The sequence below is a fragment of the Balearica regulorum genome, chromosome 8 (genome assembly GCF_011004875.1).
Source record: "Balearica regulorum gibbericeps isolate bBalReg1 chromosome 8, bBalReg1.pri, whole genome shotgun sequence".
Classification (NCBI taxonomy): Eukaryota; Metazoa; Chordata; class Aves; order Gruiformes; family Gruidae; genus Balearica; species Balearica regulorum.
In genome coordinates, this window is record NC_046191.1 from 3643206 (window position 1) to 3671089 (window position 27884).

Below are 27884 nucleotides of genomic sequence, written 5' to 3' on the forward strand. Positions count from 1 at the left end.
CAGCAGATGCAAGCTGTAGATGCCCAAGCAGCCACACGTGTTTTGTTCACACCATCGAGGTTTAACATCCTTTTCCCATTAAGCAAAGTCCAGGCCTAAAGAGCACTAAAACATTTTCTGCCCACCACAATTAGACAAACAACTCATTACAGCGCAGCAAGTAGCTGCAGTGTATCCCAGCTGTAAGAATATTAAGAACAGGTCATCAGCAGAAAAGGGATTTCTTAGTGATTGCACTTTTGTGGATAAAGCAAAGAATCAGTGCTCTGGAGGGATGCTGACTGATCATTGCTCTGCCACAGTTCCTTCCATTGCTCATTTTACATGGACACCACGTCTCACTTTCAATCGCTAGGAGCAAAGCACACGTCTAAAGCACGTTTTTAGGAACTCGCAGTTGGACGCACAGAAAGAGGCAGAGGGGTGAGGAGAACACGCACGCACAGATGAAGCTGCACATCTTTGCAGACTGCTTCAAAACTCATTTCTCGCTTGTCAGTAAAACTACTTAAAATTCCCCAACACGGGCCTGATGCAGGAGCAGCTCTGCGACACTGTGCACATGGACACACAGCTCCAGCCTCTCTCTGCAGACAAGTACCTCTTGAGACTACCGGTGTCAGTAAGTCTGTAAACTTTGCAGTGCTTCCTCCTGCTTGGAGGAGCCCAAAATGAGTTTTCTCACATGGGAAAAATGTTAGCTGTGCAGAAGTACACTTATATTCCTGTTCCGTGCTGGGCTAAAATTAAAAGTTTTGGTTCTCCAAAAATTAGTAGTTAGGGCAATTGCCTGGGATGAGACAGAGCCCCACTGAAGTTTCTGGTCTACCTCTGTTGGGCCAGGACTGGAAACCTGGTGAGCTGATGCCTAGCTCAGCACTCCAGCTGTGTCAGTAATCCCCCACTGTGGGAACAATTCTTTGGGTAAAGAAAAATTTATCTGGGGAAAAAAACCAGAGACCAACTCCAGGGGTCATCAAGGTGCTTTAGTTGTTAAGAGGTGTTTGGGGGTTTTTTTGGTTTTGGTTCTGTTTTTTGGTTTGTGGTTGTTTTTTTTTTTAAAGGGTTTTCCCCACTGCATGTCTGTCTTTGAAAAAACCCATACTTGGAAGGAAAACTCTGTGTGGACTAAGCCCTGCACTGAATTATCACATTAATTTATGAAGCTACTATTTGAAATGGCTGAGGTGACCGGAGTGGTAAAATAGCAGAAGCCTACAGAGGAAACAACGAAGATGCTACGTGCTGAGCGCCACTTCCAGCCCGGCAGGAGGGCACCGTTATCGAGTGCAGCCAGAGAAGACGCGTGTGTACATGTTCACGCATGTAGAGACAAGCAGAGACACCCTTGCTTTTAAAATCAAGCCTCCCTTAGCAGGGCATGCTGTCTCCTTGCTGAACAACAGAAGGTTCTGGCTCTCGCAAGCCCCACCTCCTGCAATTAAACACGTCCAAGGGCTGTCCTCACCAGCCAGCCTTGCAGTGTAAATGATAACGCGCTATTCCCGGTGGTGTCCTTGCGTTACTCATCCGATCTGCATACAAATATCCTTTGGGCATCCAGCTGACTTCCTATAACGCTGTAATCATATTCTCAGTTTGCCTCTTAATAAGAATCTCATAAGATTATTTTAAACAAGTATTTACTGCTTAAACAAATGTGCATCTAAGGCATCTTCTTTTTAATGCCTTTTTCAGCTGTTTTTTCTCCCCTCCAGCTGGTATCACTTTTCAGTTCTCTGCCTAGCATTGGGGAGCCAGTTAGCATCTGCTTTTGCAAAGAATTCCATTATCTGCCTTCATTACCAGATACTTTACACAAGGCAATTGTAATTCTGTTGTTGCTGCATTACACATGGGACACAGCGTTTCTTGTTTTGGCACTACATGGAGTTGTTTCCACATTCGGTGACAATATGCCTATCACAACTTCTGCAAACATATCTCACCAACGATATCCAACTAGCTAAGGTTGCATCCAGTTTCTTTTAAAAATACTGTTCAGATGTGTCATGAACTAAAAGCACAAGTATACGCTTTAGTGATCACTCCTGTGATAATATTTCCCAGTTATATTAGCAGACAATTACATTTCAAAGGACACCCTGGAAATGCAAGACAACTGCTTTCAAACAATATACTATTATGCTGCTGCATATGTTTCCCTGCTTCAGCCGCTATTCCTATTATATTAAACAGAGAGATAAAAGAAATAAATGGGGCCAATATGGTCAGGATATTGGAGTTCACATGATCTAGCATTGCAACAAATATACAATTTATCTGCATGGAAAAAAAACAGACACCAGCTCTCAGGAAGGCAAAAGGGTCTTTAAATCACAAAGATATATAAAGCACTTGCAAAGGGCTGAGAAGCCTGTTTCCCAAAACTGCTGAAATCTCCTGTTAAATGAGCTGAAAAGGGAAGAGGTGTTTCTTTTGAAAATGGTGTCTCTGCATGATGCAAATTAGAGTCCATCTAGAAAGGTAAAAAGAGGAAAGAAAAAGCTCTGGATGACTCAGCTAGGTGGTTGGTTTTCATACCAAATGCTCAGTATTAAAACTGCCAAGGCAAAATACAGAGAAAAGAAAGGAGAAAAACCACCACAAAAGCAGATGACGGATGATATTTGTGTGTAGAAGGTGATACTGAGGATTTTACATCCCTCTTGCATTACCTCAGATAACTATTAGCAACATATGCTGGCTTTTGGAGACTTTGCTGTGGTCTCATTTATCAGCCTGCATTCATTTTTATGGTTTTAGCTACCATTTTTATCACGTAGCACATAACACGGTTCCAGTCTTAGCCTTTTCTGAGATTGCTCTGCTTGGACAGCAGTGCTGCAGCATCACAACTGCTGGTTTTCATTTAGTAATGATAGATATCAGAATGCAGCCAGCATCCACTACACAGAGCCAACCTTGCATATCAAACAACTAATTCCCTTCTTGATTTCACTATAAACATTAAAAAAAAATAATAATGTAGGAAGTCCCTTGAAAGCTAACCCTAGAGCTGTGAGGGCAGCACGTCTAATTTACTGATTACAATTTACAAGAACCTAAATAAGCATATTGAAGGGACCATAATTGAACAAATGGGGTTTAGAATTCTCCCACTTCTACTAATATAATAAGCTTATTGTTTTAATCTTCCCACTAGCTGTCTATTCAGCTCCAAGGAGGCAGATAGTTCTTCAAACCTTATCTCAAAAGTGATGCACTTGTCTGTTTTCATAAGCTTTAAACTGCTAAATAGAGAGAATTTCTGTAATGCTTTCTTAAATTCCATAAAATCATTCCTATTCTTCTCTCAGTGTTCAGCATGCATGAGAAAAATAGGGCAGTTGTATTCCAAACTGGCAAATCTAAATGGAAGAGCCAAAGATTGTCTTATGACCAGTCCCCGTCCTGCGGGTGGCGAGAGGAGAGGACCAAGTCTGCTGGGGCTCACATCCTTGTGAATGCTGTTATCTCCAAACCCGTGGGCAGGGAGTTATCCCTGCAGTGGGATGGGGCAGCTACGGGTTCCCCATCTGATCCAGATATTCAGCATCTCCTACAATCTCCCTTTGACAGCCACAGCGTCCCTTTGGTAACGCTTTGCTTCATGTACATCATTCGCAAGTCATTTCACAAAACTCAAGCAACGATTTTCAGAGAAAAACAAAACCCAACGTTTCTCATATTCTTTGGCACATCTCAACTAATGCTCCCACCTCAAGCCCAAGTCTGTCATATATAAGGAAGAAAAAACCAAAACCAAAACCTCCATGGCTGTATCTCTGTGAGATAAAGTATTATAACATTACTTTAAGAACATGAGGGAGAGAGCATGCACAAAGTGCCACACAGACAAAGCCTTCTCTAGATGAACAGCTGAAGCGTGGGCTTTCATCTTCTCACAAATACAACTCACCCAAGCCCAAGTGAAAAACAAGCATGCATTAAACTCTCATGAGACAATACTCTTACCCTAACTTGAAGACTGCCTCTTTTTTGTGCATGAAGGGTTCAGGCTATTATTTGGGATGTCAGCTGCTTCTCTTTAACTGCTCCCTTCAGCTCAGGCTCCCATTCTGTTTTGCTCCTCTCATGCCATGCACACGCTTGCAGCAGCTTCTCAGCTCACACAAGAAAACTTTCCTTCTCCAATGCTTTCCTTAATTCCACTTGTCCCTCATAGCACCCTTTCTACAGCAGAAGGTAAAAAATTCTGCTAGTGATTTTTAACTAACCCAGGAAGAAGGGTATAATGAGAGTCTCTACAATCCGCTTCAAGTACCATTTCATTTTGTTCCTGTGAGCAGATGACATTTAGAAACAGTTATCATTAATTTTTTCTTCCTATAATCAAGGAATCATCACACCCAAAGACAACACCAGAGAGAAAAGCGACATTTAGTCATGGCTAAAAACCAGGGTAACTGCAGTCCATAACATCAGGGAGCATCTCCAATGCTTGCACCATCTCACCTCAACATTTTGAACATTTTGAACAAATGGAGTTCTTGCCAATAATTTTTTCCTTATTTCAGTCCCAAAGCTTCGTTCTAAAGCTGCAGTTTATTACACAACATTTAAGTTCTCTGAGGAAGAGATATGTTTTTCTTTTATAATTAGATGACAAGGACATGATGAGGCTATTCATACCGACATTTATCTGAGATCTTTAACACTTTTAAACTGAGATTTAGTGAAAGTGTGGCAAGCAGAACGTCCTGATGCTAATAATTCCTGATTATAAGGGAATCTGCCCTCCCCTACAAACAATACTTCCGCTCATTTGCCTTTCAAATGATGCATTAACCTTCATCCCCTCATCAAAGCACTTGGGTTTCCTCAGAAGTGACCTCCTCTGGGTGCTGTGATCTCACAATCACTCACTCCGGTGGAGACTGATGCTGAGCTCAGAGCGCCTCCGCATCAGCGGATGCTCCTGCAGTCGTACGGGCTTTGGAGGAAAGGACCGGCAAAAGCTGCCCACGTCTTTCTTGCCTACTGCCCTGGACTGATAAACTGGTTGTTTCCTCTAGATAGGAGACACACCAAATGGGCGAGCTGTTAGAGCATCATACTGCCACTCGTTGATTAATTACAATCAAATAGCAACAAAGACATTTTTCTTTTGATAAAATCCCCTATGAGGATACAAATAGTTACGTGCAAAAATATATGACATCATGGTTGATGTCTGGGCCCACAAAAGGCCCAACCGAAGGCATTTTCAACTAATTACATCCTTAAAATGTGGGGTAGTCTCAAAAGACAGCTGCTGTAGACCTCAGTTTTAAGCCATTGAAAAGATAACTGAGGAAAATCCCATAAAAATACTCTCCTGTATAATATTGCAGTATATTACATTGTACCACACAGTTTAAGTCATCTAAGGCCAAAATACTGCAGTCTTCAGAGCTTCCCAGCCCACTTGCTGGTGATGGCACCGAGCAGCCGGAGAGAAGGCTCAGTTACCAGAGCTGCCAGGCTCCCGCACGCTGCACCTCCTGAGAGGAAAGCAGTCTTGCTCCTGCTCTGCTAAGACTCGCCTAACATAGTTCTCTGGGAAGCTAGGACATGTTAACAGCATTAGAAAATACTGATTTCCAGTGGCAAAGTCTCAAGGAAATTTGAAATAACTCTAAAGACACATTGCTTGCACTTCTGGCCTGCTGCATGGTGGCTATCACCTGGCATCAATGTGCCACAAGTGTCAGAGTGATCTGTAAGGATGCACGATGTGCACGCACAAAATCAGATTCCCAGATGCTATGACAGATGATGTTTTAATGACCCATTTTACAATGCAGTTTTGGAAAAACAAGTGTCATAACTGGGACAGAAATTTCTGTTCTAAGTTACTCTTTCTGATAGGAGCAGGTTTTGTGGTTTGCTCCTGCTCACATTTCTCTGCCAGGATCTAGAATCCATTGCCTATGTTTGTATTTGAAAGCTGCTCCTTCATTTGAGGGAAGAGCAAGGATGTCTAAGAATGAAGAAAGAATATTGGGGAACTCTAATCCATTGCTTTTCTGCTTGGTCTCAACACGAACAAATGAATATTGGGAACATTTAAATTCTTTCCCCCTTGACAGTAATACAGTGTAACTTGATCTGACAGTGTTTCATCTTTAAATAATGATATTCCCACAAAGCGACTGGCACAGCCATTATCTTGGAATCTTTCTGCACTGAGTCTAATTAAAGAGAATGGCATCAGACTATTGTCAAAAATGGAAAGTTTGTTACTTAACAAAGGCTTTTCCGGGCCCGAGCGCCAACTTTCCCAGTGATAAGTAATTGTGAAAGGCAGCACAGAAGACACCTCTCAGAAGCCAAGGTGAGGAGACATTTCTTGCGTAGTGATTCATTCTTAAGAACCTGTGATGAGAGCCTGAACCTCCTCCATCTAGAGGGAGATGGGATGAGAAAAGAGGGAGATCTTTGGTCTTAATAACAAAGACTTTTTGACCAGCAAACACAATCTGTACTGATGAGCCCAAAGATCTAAAGAAAAATCTTAAAGGAAGGTCTCCAGGGGAATTGCCACCATTTGTGAAAAGATGACAAAAAACTGTAAAGCTTCAAAAAAACCCCAAAAAACCAAACACAGTTGCACTAACAAGCCATAAAAATAAAAAAGACTAAGGACCTGGTTGTGAAAGAGGAGGCGAAGAGGAGGAAATGATACTGTGCAGGTGAGATAAGAGATGGTGGAGAGGAGACGGCAGGAAGGGTGTCCCAACCTACGGCGACTGCTCGCTCTGCCACGGCAGCGCAGCCTTGCAACGCAACACAGCTACGTAACATCGGTGTGACTTGACAAGGACTAAATTAAATTTCTGGATTAAAAAAAAAACCCACCACAGTAGTCTAAGTTTGTTTGTACTGCAATTTTTATATATGCTGTGACAATGATTAGTAAAGATTAAAGTTGGATGAGTCATCTGGGACTGTAAATATCCTCAGAGCTATGTTGGAAAATACAGAGCGAGTCTTAACAGCGAGAATAACCAGGGAAGATAGATCATGATCAGCTACTTTAGTTGTGATTTAATTCAACGGTGACCTTAATGATAAATTTTAATCCTGTTTGGTATTTTTAGGTTGTAGTTACTTTGCTAAAGGTGGATTGTAACTAGTTAGTTACTACAAAAATATGCCTAGCTGCGACAAAAGATTGTATTTACATTGTATGTTACTTCTTTAAGCCACCTATGGGGATAAAATGCTATGTAAGTATTTAAGGAAATATGAAATTTACTGTACATCTGTTGAAATGCTCAAGATTTATCACATATGTCAGATATTGTGAACAACATTTCTTCTACACTATATATTTTTCCTAACAATATATACTGTTTGTATTTGGACAGAAATTAGAATGCAATTAAAATATAAGCAACAGCTTCCTAATAAAAATATTGCATACGAAAATGCCAATTGTGATTAATATAAGAAAAATATTTTTATTAAAATGCTTTCATTTAAAACGGGAATATTAAACAAAAGCATTGTTATTCTCACAGTAGATAATGGAGGTTCTATGGTGATCAAAAACATTTTTAAACAGTCTAATTTCCACTTCGTCAAAGATTTCCTTTTGTCTGTCTTGGGGCCTTCACGAACACCTAGTTAACGATAAACGCTGTGCAGTGACCTCAGAGGAGGTTCTGCCATCACACCATGGCCACAAACACTTCCATAATTTTCCAACTGACAACTCTCAACTTCACACTCCTAGTTTTTATTCACAGACCAAAAAAGAAAAATATCCTTTTTCAGCTCTTAACAAGTTGTTCAAGTTTGATAAGCTATTTTCATTCCCACTGAATCAGTTGAATAAGCTGTAGAGAGAATAGGTCTTTGTTTCAGGCTGCTGAAGACAGTCAAAAGCTGGATTTTTACTACAGTCAGTTCTGGGTCCAGATTTCTTTCAATTCTCTGGGTGCACACATACTTCTCCTGAATAGTTTTTTCATTTAAATTATACTAATAGGTTAGAGCACGCTTAGATCTTTACATAGATTGCCATTTAAAATGTACAGTGCATGTTAAAGCAGAAATTGTTTGATTTAAATTAAGTGCAAATTCAATTTAAATAAAAAAGCAGCTTAATATTAGATGCATATCCAGCTTTTAGAGGACATAAGGTGATAGTGTGTAGTCCACTTACAGAACAGACCTGACCAGCCCCACAACACTGTTTACTATTATTTATCTCCTCTTATTTTATTTTTTTTTTTAATTTTAGGCAGCTATACAGAATCAGTACTTTGCTGCTAGGTTCACACTGCTTAGTCTTTCATTAAACTGATTACAGCTCCTCAAACACTTACAAACTATCTGATGACTTTCAGAATCCTCCGTGCTTTTGCACAGGATGCTGAAACCACGCCCTGTAATTCCCCAGAGCTGCCGAGAGGTCTGTCAGCTACCTGAAGACCATCCCCGCACTGCGTTTGGGGTGTTACAGATCTACCTCATCACTGCACACTTCTGGATATGAAGCCAAGAAGAAAAACATTAAATAAGAAGAACAGGGCCAGCCCACTTCACACCTCCCCCTATCATGCAAGGCTCCTACACAGCCAAGAAATTTCAAAAGAGTAAATTTGGGTTGGTTCTAGGTCCTGGGTTTTTGAGCTATCAAATTGCACTTGAGTAATTTTCAAGCTTTTTACAACATCAAGCAATGCTTAGAGGCTTTGTTTGTTTACGTATAAACCTGAGTTTCCCAATGTCATCACTCACCTTTGCTGAGGTAAAATGAAAAATGAAAATGAAAAATGACTGCAACACCTGGCAATGCTGCAGGCTTCCAATTTCTGTGCCTCAGAACAAAACAAATACATACCCATAATTTCATTTTAAAGCCTCTCCTATTAATAAAAAGCCAATAACAATTATTCTACTGTATTTTTCCATACCTTCAGCTAGGATGTGTATATTCCATTTATGATCTCTAATGTATTAATCATAGTACTACATGTAAAATAGGTACACAAGCTAACAGTACAGCCACCACTGGGCAACTGTTGGCTTCAAGTCCAAAAGAGACCTGCACCTTCATTACCGAGGTGGTGCCTTAGCTCAAGCTGTATTCGAAGTGAAAACCTTTTCCAGCCTTATGGAGGAGAGGATGAAAGAAAGGGACCCACAGCACAGCACTCTAGACCATGGGTTTAGCCCATGAGAAGTCCCATGTGAACCAGAGCTGAAGGTGAACGTCCTCCCTCCCTCCTCTGTTCAAGCCAGCTCGTGTGCTCCTCGGGCTCTTCTGTGAGCCTGTGCAGGTCACCAGCACACCCGAAAAACATGCCTCTTTAATGGTGGAGCAGTTTTCTGCTCAGTGAGTTGAACAGGCTGAGGAAGGGAAGAGCAACAAGCACCCAAGTGCCATAAACAACTTGAGGATGGTGGGAGCAGAGACAGGCAAACGGTGCTCCTCCTTTCAGCTCACAGTTAGAGGCTCTCATCTTGTGAAGCTTCAGCCTGAGAAATGACAGACTATTAGAGGAGGAAGACAAAGTAAACACTTCCCATATAGTTGAACAACTAAACCACAAACTTCCAGGCTGAAAACACACCAACTGATTAATGCTAATATCGCAAAACAGAAAGGCACCAACCAAATAAAGAATTGACTCAAATGTCTCTTCTTAAAATGAGAAAGCAAGGGTTTATTACTTGGAACCATTTTATATTGTCCTATATGATATAAAATGAAAATAAGTATGTACGCTGCGCTAATAAGAACACTGATTTTTCTGCCACTGAAAGTAACAGTCAGACAGCAATTCCTGCCTTTATACAGCCAACTGGCTTCTTCCTTTTCCATCAGGTGAGGCAGGGGGATCTGGACAGATGGATGGATAACAATTCCTCCCCACACAAAAATCCTCATTTAATATCACTGTGAAATCAGAAAACAGTTATATACTCTCCCTAGATAAGCCATACATCTTATTTAATCAGCTGTCTTGAGAGTCTATTCAAGGAGTTAATCAGGTTTATGCTGCACTTATGACATCATAAAACTTGATGGATTTGATTAAATAATATTTTGTATCAGAAATTCTATTCTGATTGGTTTTAGTCTCTCCAAAGGACAGAGTCTGGCAGATCTGTTTTCCACAAAGAGTAAAATAAAAGGATAAAGGGTCAGACACCTTTGCTTATACCACACTTCTAATACGAGGTGATGAGCAAGGCATTCATTTCTCTGCAGAAGGAAAATAAAATCACAAACAAGCGAACAGAGTATTTTAACTGATTTTTTTTTTAGCATCAAAATATGTTATTAGGTAAATAAATAGCTTCTCTTTTATGTATTTAATGAAATAAAGATATTAATGCATTAACCTTTGGGCATTTTTTAAATGAAGGCAATTATAATCAGGAAATTGATGATGTATGTGAACAGAGACTTGCAATATGTCAAGCACTCTCTCTTTTCCTTCTGGCAAAAGAAATCCATCTCCAAGGATTTATCCAAGAGGAAGAGCTAAACGGATAAACTCCACTATATTAAATACACTTATTTTTTCCACTCTGACTGGAGGAGGAAATCAACTAAGAGAAAGTTAAAAAACAAATGCTTGAGGGAAAAACAAGAGTGGGGTATGGTAGTTTTCACTGTAATTCTTTTGGGTTGATATTCAACTGATTTTTTTTCTCTTGTGGAATCTAGCCTTCAAAAGAGACGATTCAGATGCATGACTTGCTCCTCAGGAATAAACACTGTCTTTTAGGTAAGCTGGAACTCCATGGATCCTGCTTTTTATTTTATTTTTAAATTTAAATGGCCACCTAACCCCTAGAAACCGTGGCATGGTGCTCCAGAAGATTCAAGATGCTTTGTGTGTCTTACGACAGATGGCTAACCAAGACATCGGACAGACGATAACCAAGCCAGAAGAGACGCCAGGTCTTCCAAACTGCAGTCTGGGGGTTATGCTCCAGTGTTTATTAATTATATTTTAATCTCTTAATATAAATGAAGTTTAATTCTAATACAGTAAATAATTTTATTCTGTTTTCCTATAGGAACAAAGCTTAGGTAATCATACCCTGTGCAATCCAAGCTCCTGCCCCAAAACCTTTGAACTTGCTGGCCAATTTGAAGCAAATCTGATGGTAGACTAGGGGCCTCAAAGGTACTATAAAAGGTTCATGAAAATAGGCAGCCATGCAGAGGAGAGAAACCTGATAAATATCCTGACTGGGGGAAAAGCTTCGGTGTGAGATCACACTTTATTAAAGCGTTAAAGAATTCACATGAGAAAAAGCCCTTAGAAATGCTCCAGCCACAGGAAAAGCTTAAATCGGAGCTCACACCTTTCTTGACACCCAAGTCAGTCGAACGGGAGACACAAATCTGTAGGAATCCAACTTCATTAGCTGCAGTACTCACAGAAGTACTCGTTAAACTCTTCACAACTCTGCACTCAAGTCCCAGCTGGAGGCAGCACAGAGAGTACCCAACCGGTACCTCTGTCCTCCCCTCAAAACGTCTCTTCTGCATCTCCGAACAGAGTGCAGAAATCAGGCAAAAAGGAAAAGGGGAAGGTCTGCCAACACACGGCTATCAGGGGACGGGGAGGACGGGCCAGAGCAGATGTACCAACTGGCTGCTGTACAGACCCGTCCAGGGGCGCCGAAAGGGTTACCCCACTGGTTTGCTCCGATGCCAAGAGCCACCCGCTCGCGCCGCCAGCAGCTGCTGCGGGTCCTGCTCGTTCTGCCCTTCCGAGCCGGCGCTCTCCCTGACGCGTGTCACTGTGCAAGTCCTACTCATTTACAATGCCACAATATGCCTCCTGCACGCACAAAAGAATGACCACATCTTTCCATCCCCGAAAGGCTCCACTGAACTCCCCATTCCTCACAAAATCCCTTTCACCTCTTCCTTGGCCCTCACTCATAAGCTGCCTGTGCTCATCCTTGCATACAGCTCTACTTGCTCCCTCATCCATCACATCCCAGTCTCATCTCATTTTTTCCCCTTCCACTCTTTTCGCAGCCTTTCAGTGATATCTCACTACACACCACGCTGTCAGGCTGTTCACTTAATGGCTTTTTTCCCTTGAAAAACAGTATTTCAAAAATCACATCTTCCATACGTCTAACAACTCAATCCGGAAATGAGCTTTCGCTGTAAAATCACTGCACTGTCTATTTAAATACATTAATGACACACAACAAAATGATACTGTGTTAATACTCAAATAACCTGTCATATCCCTAAGAGAATAACAGGTTACAAAATGGAGGAAAGTGGAGCCAAACCTTATGGGGTTTAAGCCAGATTTTTTTTTTTTCCCCAAACACTTGAAAGAAATAAAGCTTCTGGTTCAGAAGACAGTTTGCATGAAGGTTTACAATTCAGTGCAGAAAAACGTCCAGATTTGAAGGTCTGAATTGCAGGTGAGCCTGGCGCGGGGAGCAGGAGGGTCCAGTGCCAAGGGAATCTTGTTCCTTCTCCTTCCCTGGGCATCCAGCCGCCCTGCCATGGCTGAGTGGCTCCCAGGACTGCGTTACAGAACATCATGGCTCTACCAGGGCAGACAATTTCAGGACCATTACACGCTGTAGTAGTACAGGCTACACTTTGCTTTAAGGTACAACAAATGCTGCTGCTTGCTGTTTATTCCCAGAGTACCTGGTGGGATGGAGACTTAGCAGCATAATATCTTTAAGAACCATTTGGATGGCATAATCCCTCTCTGCTCTCACAAGCACAACATAAAGAGCCATCACTTAGCTCCACATGCATGTGCACACACCCAAAAATGCCTTGTACCTACATAGTCTCTGGGATTTCCCTCTAAATTCCTCCCAGTTTAGGTATGTGGTTCAACTCTAAGTAACTGCACATTACAGATATGAGAACTTATATTCAATATCTTGTAATATTCCCAGGATCATCACACCATGGAAATGACAACTTCCCACATCACTTTATAGAGGACATGGTTGAGTATGCTACATAAGTTAAATATTCACAGGTCAAAAAATGCTCCTTAAGCTTATAGTTCTGGAATCACAGACAAAACATGTAATTATTCATGTATACATGATAGCTAATGCACTTGGTTTTCAGTTAAGGGATACGAAAAAACCCTCTGAAACTACCTAAAGCATTAAAAAAAAAAAATCCAAACCAACTGTTCAAAGCATTTGGCATCTACAGAACAATCACAGAACAGCATAACAAAGTCAAGGTTTACCCCTCCTGGCTTTGGACAACGTCCATAATCCACCTGTAGCTCTGTCACCTGACAGTAGTACACTCATCACCTGAGTAGGAATTCCCAAATTTAGCTTGCTCAGATACTGCTGTCGGGTCAGCAGTGGCTCCTGGCTCCGTGCTGGCCTGCCTGCATACATAAAGATATACCAAGACCAGGGTCCTCCTCCACACTGAAGCCTTGTCCTTCCCCCAGACCAAGACCCCAAACAGTCCCCTCACCTGTCCTATTCTCCTGTTGCACATTCTAACGCACAAACCCCATTACTCCACTTTGCTCCCCCTTCTCCCTTACCTTCTCAAAATGACTCCAGAAAACAATGCCAACATCAGCTGTGCTCCTGGATCTTGAATCACAGCTGGGGATCCTGACAGCGGCTGGTTCCCACACCACCAGTGGTGGGCAGGGGAAGGGCAGAGCTGGGAGCACCAAGATGCCACCGGTCAGTGGTTCCTGCCATGCCATCTGCCTGTTGAGAATGCTTTCCCATTCACCAAGGTAACCTGGATTAACAGTGTCTCGATGGAGGTGCTCACCCCTCGAGAGCACACGAGGGCCCGTGCAGAACGGCCACAATGGCTATGGGCTCTGCCCACGGACACAGCTCTCTGCAGAGAGGTACCAGCACAGCCCAGGGTCCTCACTTTTGGAGGGCTATGCTCCTCTGACCTCCTCTCCATCTCTACCCAGCACACGTGCACACACACGTGCACTTTTGACATTCGCAGCAGCAGAAATTTGCTGTTTCCTTCATGATCCTCAAAAGCTCAATGCTTTAATGTTTCCTCTAATAACTTTTTTGGGAAGCAGAGACAGGAAAGTACAAGCCGTGATCTCTAAGCACTGATAGAAGCAGACAGACATGCCCATCATTACATTAATAATAAAAGGCTCGTTATTACTTCTGGGGTAGCAGAACGAACTACCTGCCCTTTAGCCAGTCGCCACAACATCTCTTCTCATTTCAATATGGCAAAAATATTTTGAATTTGCTGACAAAACAGAGATGTTCATCTGATGCACACATCAGTCTTTTATACACACACACAAATATTTATGTATCTAGATCTCCTTCCTAATATCATTAGCTTTCAAGTAGTTTTCGATACGCATACAGTCACTACAAGGCATAAAGCAAATTTTTGTAGTCTGTCACAGTGTATTATAGTTGGCATGCCTACAGATAAGTATTCTGTATTGCTCTTTAAATGCCAGCTATCCTGATAACGAGCAATTACATACCTGCTCAAAGCAGAAGGTAAATTGATGACTAGCCCCTAAGCCACTACATTGAATAAGGGAGAATTGAGACTTAAGACTGAGGAGCAAAAAGAAAACTTCAACTTTCTCAAACAGTTAAAGAAGTTATTCTGGACAGCTGCCTCAATTACTGTAATACTGTGGAAAACTAGGTAACATCTGTAAAGAATAAAATTATTGTCATTTCACATTTTTACTTTCCCTTCTGTTAGAGGCTCACTTCCACGACATATTTGGAGCAGCTACTGTTTAAACCAAGCAGACCATTTTGGAACAGAGCTATTATGCAAATAATGTCTTCTGTATTCTAACTAAAAGCAATGCTGTGCTAGCCTGGACAAGACATGATGCACAGCAGAGTTTCTTTTAAATTTTTTTTTTTTTCTTTTTTTGTGCAGTGGAGCAACATCATTTACGATGGCAATGACAAAAGATAGCTTCCTATCTAAAAATCAGACGTTCAAGAATATAAGCACATAACCACCTTTTATGGGCTAGTGTTTGCCTTTCATTTATTTATTTAAATATTTACATCCCTTTTACATATTTCTAGATGCAAGTCATTGCAGTGATATTAAGCGCTCTTCAATGAGAGCAATATAAAGATCTACTCGTATTATCCTCCTTTGGCAAGTTTGTACAGTGATACCTGTGCATGCAGATTTATACCACAGACATTATCTTTTATCTGTAAGTTATATGAAATTACTTATCTGTAACACTTGAGTAAGATCAAAAGTCCCAAACAACATAAGCCACCTGCACCATGCCTTACACAATGTAATAACCTTAAAACATCGGATCACTCTATTTCATGCCTAGCATTTTAATGCTATTCTCTGGATACCTGGCTTGTGTTGGAAGAAAAGATCATACCTAAGAACAAATGCAATCTAAGGCAATATTTAAAGATTAGATTATCCTTCACTGCAAATAGCTCATTTGTTTACTATCACATTGCTTTATTCTTGTTTTGCCTCCTTATACCATGAAAATGCTGAATATTCAGTTTAGATTCCCAAGCAGCTTTTTATTTTAGTCTAAAAACATTTACCTAACACATTCTTAACAAGCAAAGTGAAGAGAAAATTCAGCCATCTGTCTCTACATTACAATAACAGTTATGGAAGAGTAGATTATTCTATATAGCAAGAAATTTAATGCAAGGAATTCTTATACTTTAAGCACTGCGAGCTCACGTCAGTTTTGTATATAAGAATGTTGAACAGCAACATACACAGAAACAATGATTTATAAGCAAACACAAGACAGAATATTTTAAAGATATTAAATGCATTCAATATTCCAATCATGCTGTATGTCCATGCTTCAAACTGAGAAAAAAAAAAAATTATCTGTGCTATTATTTTCCTATCTCCAGCACTTCACTAGTTCTAAATTATCACTAAAAATACTTAAAATGACTTGCTGGAAACAAACACAATATAGCAAGAGATCTGAATCCTTACCTGGGAAACCCCCTTGTACCATTGCTGTACCAGCATGTACTTCAAGATATCTGCATTCCTGACAAACATTCAATGCTGTAAGCAGCTCAAATCCTCATCATACACAGACTCAGTGCTTGTCTTTCTTCTGACGACCTTGGGCCTATTTTTCTGAGATTTTTCTCTCCTTAAGGGCAAACCGTCTGTCTGTTTCTATTATGAGATGCCATCAATTATATTAATTTCCAGCTACCCACAAGCTAACAGTTACATCTGCCAGCAGATGAAAGCTGCCTATGAAAGTATGCAGGGAGAAGCAGGTCCCTGGTTTCCCACATCTGACCCACTGATGCTCTACGGCTGCTGTTTGTGCACTGGCTTACTCTGCTAGCATTCGAATGACATCTCTATCCCCAAACACGAGTCACCTCAAACGGTTGTTTATATCGCCGTTAGCTGCAGGTACTATCGCGCTTAATGACCCACTGCATGGCAAAGTAGCAGTTAATCGATGTTATTTATCTAAGCTGCCTTTTCATGCAAGCTACAGGGGTTAAAAATTAATTTCTCTTAGTCAAATGGCTTCATTAAATGTGTTATTTTCCAATGCTGCAAATCTTGCAGTTTTCCCAACACTGATATGTGTTCATGGCATAGCGCTTGGTTGTGGGGTTTTTTTAATGTCAGAAAACAAAACCAATCTGTCATTATAAGCAGAGGAAAGATTCAAACTTCATCATAACTTGTATTTTGCTGAAACTCTAAACAAGCAGTTTTAGTTCTACTGCAATGAGTGCTGACTGAAACACTGAAAAGACTTAAAATCCCTCATTTAGTAATTAAAAAAAAAGCAAAGATAAAATCTCTCTCTAAATTTATAAACATACTTAGTTATTTTGGGAAGTCCCTACTCATTCTCTATTCCAAATGCTGCATTTAAAACAACTCAAAATACTCAGTTATTTTGTTAATACCATTAATTTATTCATTTTTAAAGTTCATTGTCCTTCCTTTAGAATATGTATCACAGCACACACAAAGCCATCTGTTCAGTGCATTATGTACAAGCACACAGTAAAAAGCACAAGAAGTCCCAGCTGCAATTTTACTATTAATTCATCAAAAATGTAATTTCCTTTTGCAATACTTCATCAGATGATGAGAACTGTGCATGGGATTCACAAATAGAGTGAAAAAACCCCAGCCTGATGGGATTTACAAATAGAGTGAAAAAAACCGAAAAACCAGCCCAATAACAAAAACCCAAACTAACCCACAACCGCAAACTACAATGACACCAACGTCGTAATCTATCCTCATGTGGCACAACAGCTTGCGAGTCTGCACAGCACGTACAGCCCTCCTGGATCTGATATTAGGGCTGGTTACAAAACTTACATATTTTAGCTAATTATGGGTCAAAATAAGAATGGGAGAAGATTAGCAGTACAGTCATATTAAATTGAGATTAACACAGCTAAAAATGAAAGTCAGTGCTCTATTCGTCTAATCCTAGCTCTTCCATGATCTTTGGAAATCCATCATACTAAATACACTTGTTACTATATTTAAGAAAATTAAACATTGCAATTATAATTTTTTCAAGATTTTATTTTCATAAAGCTTGAAGCGTTTTTCCAGGCTACATCTTATTCTTTGAACATCATCTCTATTTGCTGTTGATTGCAGTGACATCTATTGGAGAGGCAGTGTTTGGCTACACAAGCTGCCTCACCTGAAGATCAGTTTTTGAGTTCTACCACCCCCTCACACCCTCCCCCCCCCCCCAAATATTTAAATAAATTAAGACTTGCTTTTCCTTTGGTTTAGCACAGCTTCAGATAAAACAAACCCTAAACAGTCAGATTCTCAAGAAGTATATATTTATCAGTGGGTTTGTTTTTATTTAGTTATTGCTAATAATTCTGGCATTTTTCCAAAGTGACAATGATCATTCTCCCATCTTCACCCACAGCAGTACGCAGACACTTCCTGAGGTCATCATTTTGCACCTAAAGCACACCCCACGTACTTGACCATACCTTCTGCAAAGTCTCAACTGATGTCTCTTCCTTTTTTTTTCATCTTTTGTTTTTAATGAAAGCCACCATCCTCTCACAGGTGTGTACAGATATCATTGATCCAATGGAAGCAGCTAAGAACCGTAGGTGTGATGAGAGCACTCTGCTCGCATGCCCAACCGCTTTCTAACCCCAACCCAACCCTACCTAGACAACAGGTGTTGTCTGAACCAACCTACACACGTGTGCACTCACACACTCACCCCTCTTGCACCCTACACAGCCACAGATTTATCACAACGGGGAATGCAAAGTTGAAACACTAGAGAAGTTTTAAAACCTCTTGCTTTGGTAGAGAAACCACCATTCCTCAAAAAGCATTTTAGGAAGATAAATCATTATGCTTTCTTACAGCTTCATTGATTTCTACATTATCTAGAGAAAAAATAAAAGAAAGGGGGCATTATTATCCCCTTATTAGATACAGTTAAACATCCTTGCAGACAGGAAGTCTGAGCACAGCAGTATCTAGTCCATTATCTTAGCCACCTTTCACAAATTTTTTATTATTATCTATTTTTATCATTCTAAACTTATTTGAAACCAACCAGATCAATCTCAGTCAACTAACTAGACAAAAGATTTTACTAAAAAATAGTATATCAATTGAAATGAAAAATTCCAAATTCTTTCAACAGTTGTCTTTTTAGCTTTCTTCTAATGGTTTTTAAGGTCTTTCCTATCTAACTTATGATTGCTGCAACTCAGTCACAGAAGTATATCTAAATTGAACAGTTATGAATGCCCCAAGGAAAACCTTACAAAACATTTCATTACAAACTACTCTGCCCATCCATTTCCTCTGCTTCTTTTTACTACTAACCCCTCATTATAGCAATAAGCCACAACAGGGTGCACATTAGTCTATTAGCAGACTCTTAGCGCATACCTACAGCCATCCGCCACTAAAGGAAAACACACCAATGCCTATTGATGCAGTCTGTAGCACAGCTGCTTGCAAGTACAAATAGCCCCTTTGTATGCTCTCTCCTCCTTTTACTTGTTTTGATTAAAAAAAAAAAAAAATCCTATTCAAAACCTCATGGTTTTAAAGTTTGGGAAGCCTAAAAAAACCTCTTCTTGGAGACTGACCTCCTCTAAAATAACCTCTGCCATGGACAAGTGTTTCCAGTGTGGGGAGGAAAAAACTCCAAACTTGTGGCGTAACATTTTCAGGTCTGTAAGATGAAGCATTTGGAAGGCTCCTTTTGCAACAGGATGCACACGCTGCAAGTTTTACAAAACTATTTTAAAGCGTAAACTGAAAGCCTTAAAACAACGAAGTCAAAGCAAAGAGTAAACAAAAAACACATCCACAGGGTTAAAGTTGAATACTGATAAAGATTTGACAATATCACTAGAAGAAGAAATAAAACAAGAGGAAATACTAATTTCAACTTGCCTGCAAAGTCTAGCAAAAAACTCTCTAAGAACTTCAAAAAAAATATTGGAAGTAAATTAAACTGTAATATAAAGGAGAAGCAGATCTGAAATGAAGGGTCTTGGGTGCAAGACGACACATTTGGAAAAAAAAAAAAAAACACTTGGAACTTCCTTAAACTTCTTAAACCACAGGAACATGGAAGACAGCTGGAGTTTCTCTAAACCAAGAGCTACCTAGTAGTTCTATCCCCAATAAGGATTCACTCAATTTGGATTAAAAACAACCTTTGAAAAGAAAAGGCAAAACATCTACAAGAAATGAATGTTTGTTACCACAACTCAGCAATGAAAGCTACAGTTTCAGTGGTGGAAAAGCAGAAATAAAAGGGAGCATTGCCAAAAGGCAAGTGGATTTAGATCCCACAGGGGAAATTAAATCGATAGCAAAAGGTTATTCAGCCACTTTAAGGGGAAAACAGGCAAGCCATGGAGACGTAAGGCAGTATAGATGGGACAGAAAGGAAAGAAAAATTTTCGAAATATGGTAGGGAGACTAACAATGCTTTGCTTTAATTTTCAGTAGGGGGAATGACGAAGGACATGGAGACAAAAGATGGAAGCATGGGTCAAAAGAACTGACAAGCAAGGTGAAAAAATGTCAAGTGGAGCAAGTAAAGTACTTCTGGAGTATGAAAGAAATTGATGAGCAGGTTGGTGACACTGCAGTTGTATTAATAAGAATGCAATAAAATAAATCCTTAAGGAGCACAACCAGAGGACAGATTTAACAGCTGTCCCACCTCAAAATTCCCACTAAGGCCTTTCACGTTACTGGCCCAGATTAGAGAACTACAGGAAGCAAATGAAAGAAGGAGAGGCTTTGATGGGAATTTACCTGAGCTGACACCGCTTCTTCCTTTTAAGATACCTGATCTTCTAAATAAGGAAGACAATAAATCTAGTTCACCCATTCAGTAAGGCTCAGAAAATTATTAGTTAAGGTTACAAAAGCAGTAGAATTAGTAGGATAAGTGGGTAAGAGATCAATATGAAAATGCAAATGGACAGTGTTAGAAAGGCAAGTACGGGCCGGGACTGAGATTTCTGGGAAAGGTGCTGAAGAATCAGGACAGAAGTTACGAACATCAAGTAGTTCACAAAAACAATACTGTACTGGAATTTACAGAGAAAACATTGTTTGTCAAGTGATTACAGAAAAGACACTCTGTAAAAGCCCAGTCCACAGCTGCCAAGGTGCTTAATATCATTAAATACAGTTAGATCATTTCTAATGTGCTTTTTACTCCAAGGGTTGAGGTACAAACTTCGTTCAAGCTTCCTTAGTCTGGTTTTTATTTTAAGGAAACAGAATGAGGTGGGGAAGAATAAAATGGAAAATGCATATCTTGGTTTTCTAAGATTCATGGGAAAGATGGCTATTGCCAAACTTTCAACTTCAGTCAGTAAAAAGGGTCGAGATTCCTCTGAGTAGATCTGCCTGCTGCTGCCAAATCTGGTAGGACTGATGAATTTAATATCAGAAGTAGCTTTACCTTTTTAGCTATTAGACTCAGCTGGCAATATCATTAGGGATGGCAGAACAGCTAAAAATGACCAAGCCCATCAATAAGAAATTATTTCTGTGCAAAGTATTAACTTAGGGCCAGCAAGCACTCAGATTGAGGCATATTCTAATTAGATAACTCAGGTGTCAGGCTACTTATCAAATATATGCTTTAACTGGGAATTATAACTTTAAAAATGAGCTGTTTGCTACAACTGGAGGTTTACAGTGTTGGCTTGAAACCTCAAGATATATTCAATCCAACACCCACACAGTCTCCAGTCAAATCCTCCTTCTGACTACCACTCACCCCCCAAAAATACCGAAAAACCTTCTTGAGGTAACTATGTAGAATACTCCAAACTGATGAGATGACAAACTCAGCAAGGGAGAGTTCTGGAAAAATCTCGGCTGGTTCAAGAACTCGCAGCTTTCCCTTAAAGCCACAGAGGCAGAGCTGAGCACCCTGCTTCTGTGCCCCCATTACTGTATCCATGAGAACAACCTTCCAAAATCCTTCTTGTCTCCACCAAAACAGCCCTAAAAGTCACAAACCAACCAAACTCATTAATTATCTTGGTTTCAATGGCATGCCATTGCCAAGAAAATCAGCAAGAGCAGCTGGAAGAGCTTTCCCACCAGCAGGCCCCAATTTAGGAGCTTCCACTCTGAATGGGAGCCATGGTCACTTCAAGGTCAAAAGTTACAAAGGCATCTCTCTGCTTTGGCTTACCCATAACTAGGGCAAACAAAAAGCTCTCCAAGACAAAAGATGATGAGAAAAATTACTGTAGGGGAAAAAAAACCACCACAACCAAAACCCAACAAACCCAACCACCCCACAAAAACCCCACATGTATGCTGATTTGGCACAGGAGAGGGTAAAGAAAAAAATTAAAGGTAACTAATGCTAGAAAATAATTTAGGACTCCTTACTGCAATTTTAGTATTCCTAAATATTACTGGAAGACAAGCTATGGATAATAATATTCCATTTGACCAAAGTTGGAATTAACAAAACAGTGCGCTGGAATCTAAGTCACGCTGCTGGAAGCTCTCAAATTGCTCTGCATCCTACTCCATCTGTCTCTACTATTCTACAGAGTGTAAATCGTTATAATTCATTGCAAAACCCAGAACTGGACAATTGCAGAACATTTCCCATAAAAGGCGGTACAAAAAAAGGGGACTCTTGGTTTTTTTTTTTCAGTAGAGTACTGAAACAATGTCAGCAGATTTTTCTTTTTAAGGGAAAATATTTTGCTTTAACAGCATTGTCTGAATTCAGCTGCAGCTCTTCTGGACAAGGATTATGCACCAGTGGTTCTCAGCCTACGCCTGCTCAACTGCCACTGCAATTACAAGAGTAAAGCAGAACATCTGCCTTTCACTGCTGACATCACTGCCAAAGCAAGTCCTCTAGACATTGCTTAGACATTTTTAGACTGAAAATAAACAGAGCCCTTCCTACATCTCTTCAGAAGAGCTGAGCTACCGGAGCCTGGCTTGGGAGAGAAGATTCTCTAAGTTACAAATCAGGAGCCATTGGTAAGAACAAGTTTGATTAGATGCTACTGCCACATTGACCACTACTTCCCATAATGCAAGCAATAAACGGCAGATATGTTTATCACAATCTGATTGTGTTCCACAAATGTAATCTGATGTAATGATTGTGGCACTACTTACTCTCTGCACAAGCATCCTCATCCTCCTCTTCATCCACGTTAACTTCCTCTGCATGCAGTCTTTCAAGTGCTCTATAGGGAGGAGGCAATTTCATTGGAGGCGGAGCCCCATATTTTCTCTAGTGGATTCAAAGACAAATAGTTACATGTTTTGTAACCTCCATGCACAAGAAAAAAATAATCCTATTGTCTACTGCGCTGTATGCACATATACACAGCACTTAATTACAATGCTAAATTCTGTGGCATAGGCTTTGTATGCAAGAAATCAGAACAAGAAGTGACACCAAACATCAAAAAAAAAAAAGAAAATATAATTCTGTGTGCACATTTACTTGTTCACAAAATACTGGTGTATCATCATGAACATGAAAGTGTGAACATTAATCAAAGGTTAAAACTAAACATTAAATTACACCCCATTTCTCATTAGAGACTCAACAACAAAATTGTCTGGTACTGATAAAAGTCAAACTTTTAAATACAAAATAAGAACTAAATCTTCTTAGTGCATCTATGAATATTTAAACATATCAGTTCATCTATATTTTGGCTTAAATTTTAAAAAGATTTTGAATTATAACTTACAATAAAATTCTTTTACCTCACATAAATACAGGCAGCTCCTATAATGATGCATATAGCGGCGCATGGCAGGCATAAAGAATCGGCTCTGAATCTAATGAAAACAGGCGCTTGCTCGTCCGAGCAACTGTTTTTATAGCTTCAGGTAACTGGATTGTGCCTTAGTTTGCTACATGATTTCACTCAATTAGGTTCAACTGCATCCCCACTACTAATAGCAGGATGCACTTTAGAAAGGGAACGCTGAGTACAATATGCTATTAGAGCAACCAGAATGCCCGTAATTAATTTCTTCTATAGCTGGGAAATACGACTCAACACCCAAACATCAAACTCAGAATAAAATTTTTCACTGTGTACAATGAAAGCTGAACCTGCATATGGATTTCCAAAATCTTGAGCATAAATTTGGATAGAATAGTCTGATAGAATAAACTGCAATGCAAGCTACATAGAAAATTTCATGAGGTAAGATACACATCATCCCATCCATTTAAAAAACATTACAGCAAAGTGCTGCACTGAAGACAGCATAACAATAATAAATGAAATTAATTCAATCCAATAGTATTAAGAGTGCATAGTAAGAGAACTTGGAAACACGACAGCTGTTTCCCCAAGGTATACAATACACCAAATACGCCTCTCACTCTTCGCTTGACGCCAACACAGGTAGAACCATGCAAAATCCAGAAGATCCAGGAAGCATGAGAGGACTCATGTCCTACACTATCGAGCAGGTAAAGACAGAAAACTGCAGCCCCCTCCTTTCAGCTGCCTATGACAAATCAGTAGTATCACTATAATTTAGTAATAACTCATAGTCTAAATGTTGACCGTTTGGCTTTTTAAGACCTTAAACGCTTGTTAGAAAGTCTGTGTGAAACTACATGAGACACCTAAGCTCACCCAGCAGTTTGCTATGGCTCAGGACAAACTTCTCTTGTCCCTCCTGACCTGCTGAAAACCCAGGTGAGTAAATTGTGCCAGAATACTCCATTACACCCTGGTTTTGTATTAACACAGCTCTTTCCAGCACAGAGGCAAAACTGCAGTTTACATATTAACATTATTTTGCTGGTTGGCTGTCTGGCTTAGAATCATAAGATATCCTGAGTTGGAAGGGACCCATAAGGATCATTGAGTCCGACTCCAACTTCAGCTTGTCCACAAGAAGCTCAAATGTTTTAAGTGGTTTTATATAGATTACTTCAAGTGATCATTTTTTAAACAAATAGATCAATAGAGGAGGATAAACACCAACAAATCAGAGAAAACCTTCAGTATTGAAAAGATAATTCATCATACAGGAAAAGGCAGATTTTCCAGCTGAATGTGGCTGCTTTCAAACCAAACTCTTTTGTGACACTTTGAAGACTGGACTAGAAATATCATTGATTCCCCACAGGGACGCGGACTAGTAATCCACTAATAGCAACTCTTTCCAACTCAGAGATGCCCCTACCGTAGCACAGTATGACTGCTTTGTGAATCAATGTTCAAAGCTAAAAAGGAGCTACATATTTATGCACTGAAGCTCTTCTATATTCCACCCACCAGTTTACAGCACCAATAGATGAAAAAGGTTTGAAAAAAATTAGGCTCCCTCTTTAACCTCCGAACGCTATAGAATGCAACACGCTGGAGTCCTAGAGATTAAAGGCAGCAAGTTGCAAGAGGATGAGCGCTTTTGAGATTAGAAATACAGATAACGAAACCAAGAAAAGGAGATTGTAACTGCTTCATTATAAGTATTATCTGCGGGAATGAAAGCATGACTCCAACACCTTTCTTGTTTTTGGTTTTTTTTTTTTTTTTTAAATAACTGAGCCTCGTAGCTTCGGTATCTGACAGGATCTGAAAGGAATCTTACAAAAACTTCTGGAGGCAAGAGGGCCCTCTCAGTTATCCACCACACACCAGACTACTGAGCAGGATCAAATGAAAAGTTCATCATATTTGTAGTTGGCATGTTAAACTACACTGGGCAAAAGTTATTGTCTGCACTAATTCTGTCTCTGCTCCTCCAGTTCTGACACCCTCACAGTACCTGACCTACACTCAGTCAGCCAGCACAGTTCCCACAGGAAAATACCTAGGTCATTAGAGCAACGTGGCTAGGAATGAGAAATTAAATTTTTCCCTTATTGCAGTGATTAAAACAAATCCACTGGTTAAGACCAAACAGATTTTTTTTCTCTTTTAAATCTGCTGTGAAATTGCTTGAAAGTTAGTATGCAGTAATTGCTTCACAATTAGCTGGCCAGCTACAGATCACTCGGTCATTTCCTTGTTTTACACAGCAATGGGAAATGTAGGAGACTTAGCGGATTTAATTATTCTATAACATGATTTTACTGAATTTCAGCCAGCCTCACATTAAGGATATCATTTGTGTACATGTTATTATTTCTCTGTTTCTGCTGAACAGAAAGAATCAATTTGCCTCCACATGGAGCAAAGAAGGTACTTCCAGAGAGATGCCAGTGAAGAGCTGCAGTAAGTACAGGGTTTCAGCACCCAGGGGAGACCCACAGAACATTTATCAGAAACCTGCCTTGTGTTTGGCAGAAATTTGGCAAAAATTACTTGAATTAAAGATATTTCAACAAAACAATTCAAATTTCATTTCTTATCATAGAGCTATAATGCATGCTATTATACCCTTTCATTTCGTAAAACTTGGGTGTAGCATTGAATGAAATAAATACCTTTTCACTCTTATTTTCTTTGTCTGCATCCTGATCTTTGCTGACTTTGATTGCCTTAGGCTGTACGGCAGAAACCACCTGAAAAACAATGCATATATTACACACATTAGAAAGAGTGTTAGAGCCATAAAACAAACATCCAAAAGTTAGGTAATGTCAACAATAAAGCTACCCAGTGCACCCTTCATTTTGCCCCATGTAGAAGGGCATTGCAGCGCAGTCTTTAAATTACATTCTTTTACTGAATTTACAAAAGTTCTCTACTCTTTTTAGTGCTCACTGTTTGATGTCTAGCCCCATGTCTTCATTCAATTAAACTTTACTCTGGAGTCAACAATATGGATGTAGACCCTTGATACAGAGCTCAGTACGGACTCCCAAAGTGTCACTTCTTGGTTATTCACATAGAGACCAGTGTCCATGCACACAGACCCCTTATAAAAGGGGGCATAATATTCCTCCTTGCTGTTCTTTATTCTTTCAAGGGGAAATTTTCAGGGTATTTTGATTACAGCCGGTGGCAGGCACACAGTTGGAGCTCAAAGTAGGAAGTACTCAAAATGTGAGTAGGCAATGGGCCTTGTGTTGGGTCACATGATCAGGCCATATAAAAGGAAATGGCTACTCCTGGGCTCCTTTTCAGTCTCCTACTTGTCACAAAATGTAGTATATTTCCACTCCTCTGACAGTACCTTATTTTGGCGAATGGGAGTTGGCACTGCGCAGCAGTGCTGAAGGTCTGCGAATGTCCAGTTTCCTACAGCCTACAGTTCAAAGCAAAGTGACTCAAATGTCAAATCATCTGCCTTTCCCTGGATCTCTCTAGATTGACTAGGAAAGTAATTGTCAGAGATGCAGCTGGACAGCTGCTTGAATGCTCTGACAGGTTTTTTGGATCTTTTCTGTGAAAAAGCTGATAGAGAAAAGGAGCCGACTCAGTTACCATCGCTGCTTCAGCACCTTCCCAACATAGCTGGTGAAAGTCTTAATAGATTTTGAAAGACTCCCTGGAGCACTGGAAAAATAATGGACACAGTTGTGCCAGATTTGTCTACAGTTGTCAAAAAGTTCTCCACAGGTCTACTAATCCTCAAAAATTCCCAATTAACTTCTCAGATTATACCAAAAGTACATAGAACTCTTGGGGGTTTTGTGTGTACTTCAAGGCAGGCAGAACTGTATGCCTTTTCTTACTAAGGCATTATAAAGTTTCTTGCCTTGGCCGTGAAAATAAGGAGACACGTAAAATCTCTTGAAAATTAACCTGCTCCCAAATAACTACTTCAGGTCCTTTTGGTGACACATTTTACACAGAACTTCTAGTGTGAATCTGACTAATTTTAATTATACATTTGTTCATTTGGATAGCAGAGTATATTTTTAGATTAGGGAATATGAACAAATTAAAATATACAGGGCCAGACTCAATTACACAGGTGGGAGTACTGAATTAACACCTAGTCAACAGATTTACATCTACTCGATTTACATCGGAGAAGCAAGGTTTCAAATCAGGCCAGACAAGTAATCAATCAATCTTGTGGTCTATAAGAATGACCTCTGACAGAAAGGATGGACACAAGAATTGATGGAACTTGCTGAAAGGAATTGAGCCAAGTTTAAAAGAAGATGCATGTTACACACTTATTAAGTTTTGGAATAAAAATAGAAATAAACTTACTTTTGGTACGTTAGACAAACCCTGAACTACAAACACGACGGGATTTCCTGCGTTCTTGATAGCTTCTACTGCTTCTTCATGTGTGGCGTTTTGTAGGTCTATCCCAGAAACCTAACAAACAATGTTTATTTCTATTAGGTAGCTTGTCTTTGTCACAGAGTCATTATAAGAGATCACACACATTTGCAGAAGATTAGTGTACCTGAGGAAGGTACCAAAAGCAGTCAAGA

The 27884-nt window shown here is 39.9% G+C and overlaps 2 protein-coding genes across 12 annotated transcripts in view; one reads left to right on the forward strand and one right to left on the reverse strand.

The window, feature by feature from the left end:
• KANK4 (KN motif and ankyrin repeat domains 4) overlaps positions 1-27884 on the forward strand; it is a 146427-nt gene that overhangs the window by 96975 nt on the left and 21568 nt on the right. The gene's annotated exons all lie outside the window — the stretch shown is intronic.
• The window catches only part of PATJ (PATJ crumbs cell polarity complex component), a 155527-nt gene that overhangs the window by 64688 nt on the left and 62955 nt on the right, over positions 1-27884 (reverse strand). For all 11 annotated transcript variants that reach the window (XR_012836477.1, XM_075759208.1, XM_075759207.1 and 8 more), the window contains exons 25-27: positions 27655-27765; positions 25974-26051; positions 22679-22796 (exon numbers count right to left, since the gene is read on the reverse strand). Coding sequence is in view for 10 of the 11 variants with exons in the window: in XM_075759208.1 (XP_075615323.1) it covers positions 22679-22796; positions 25974-26051; positions 27655-27765 (307 nt within the window). In the remaining variant the exon portion in view is untranslated. The remainder of the gene's footprint in view (positions 1-22678; positions 22797-25973; positions 26052-27654; positions 27766-27884) is intronic.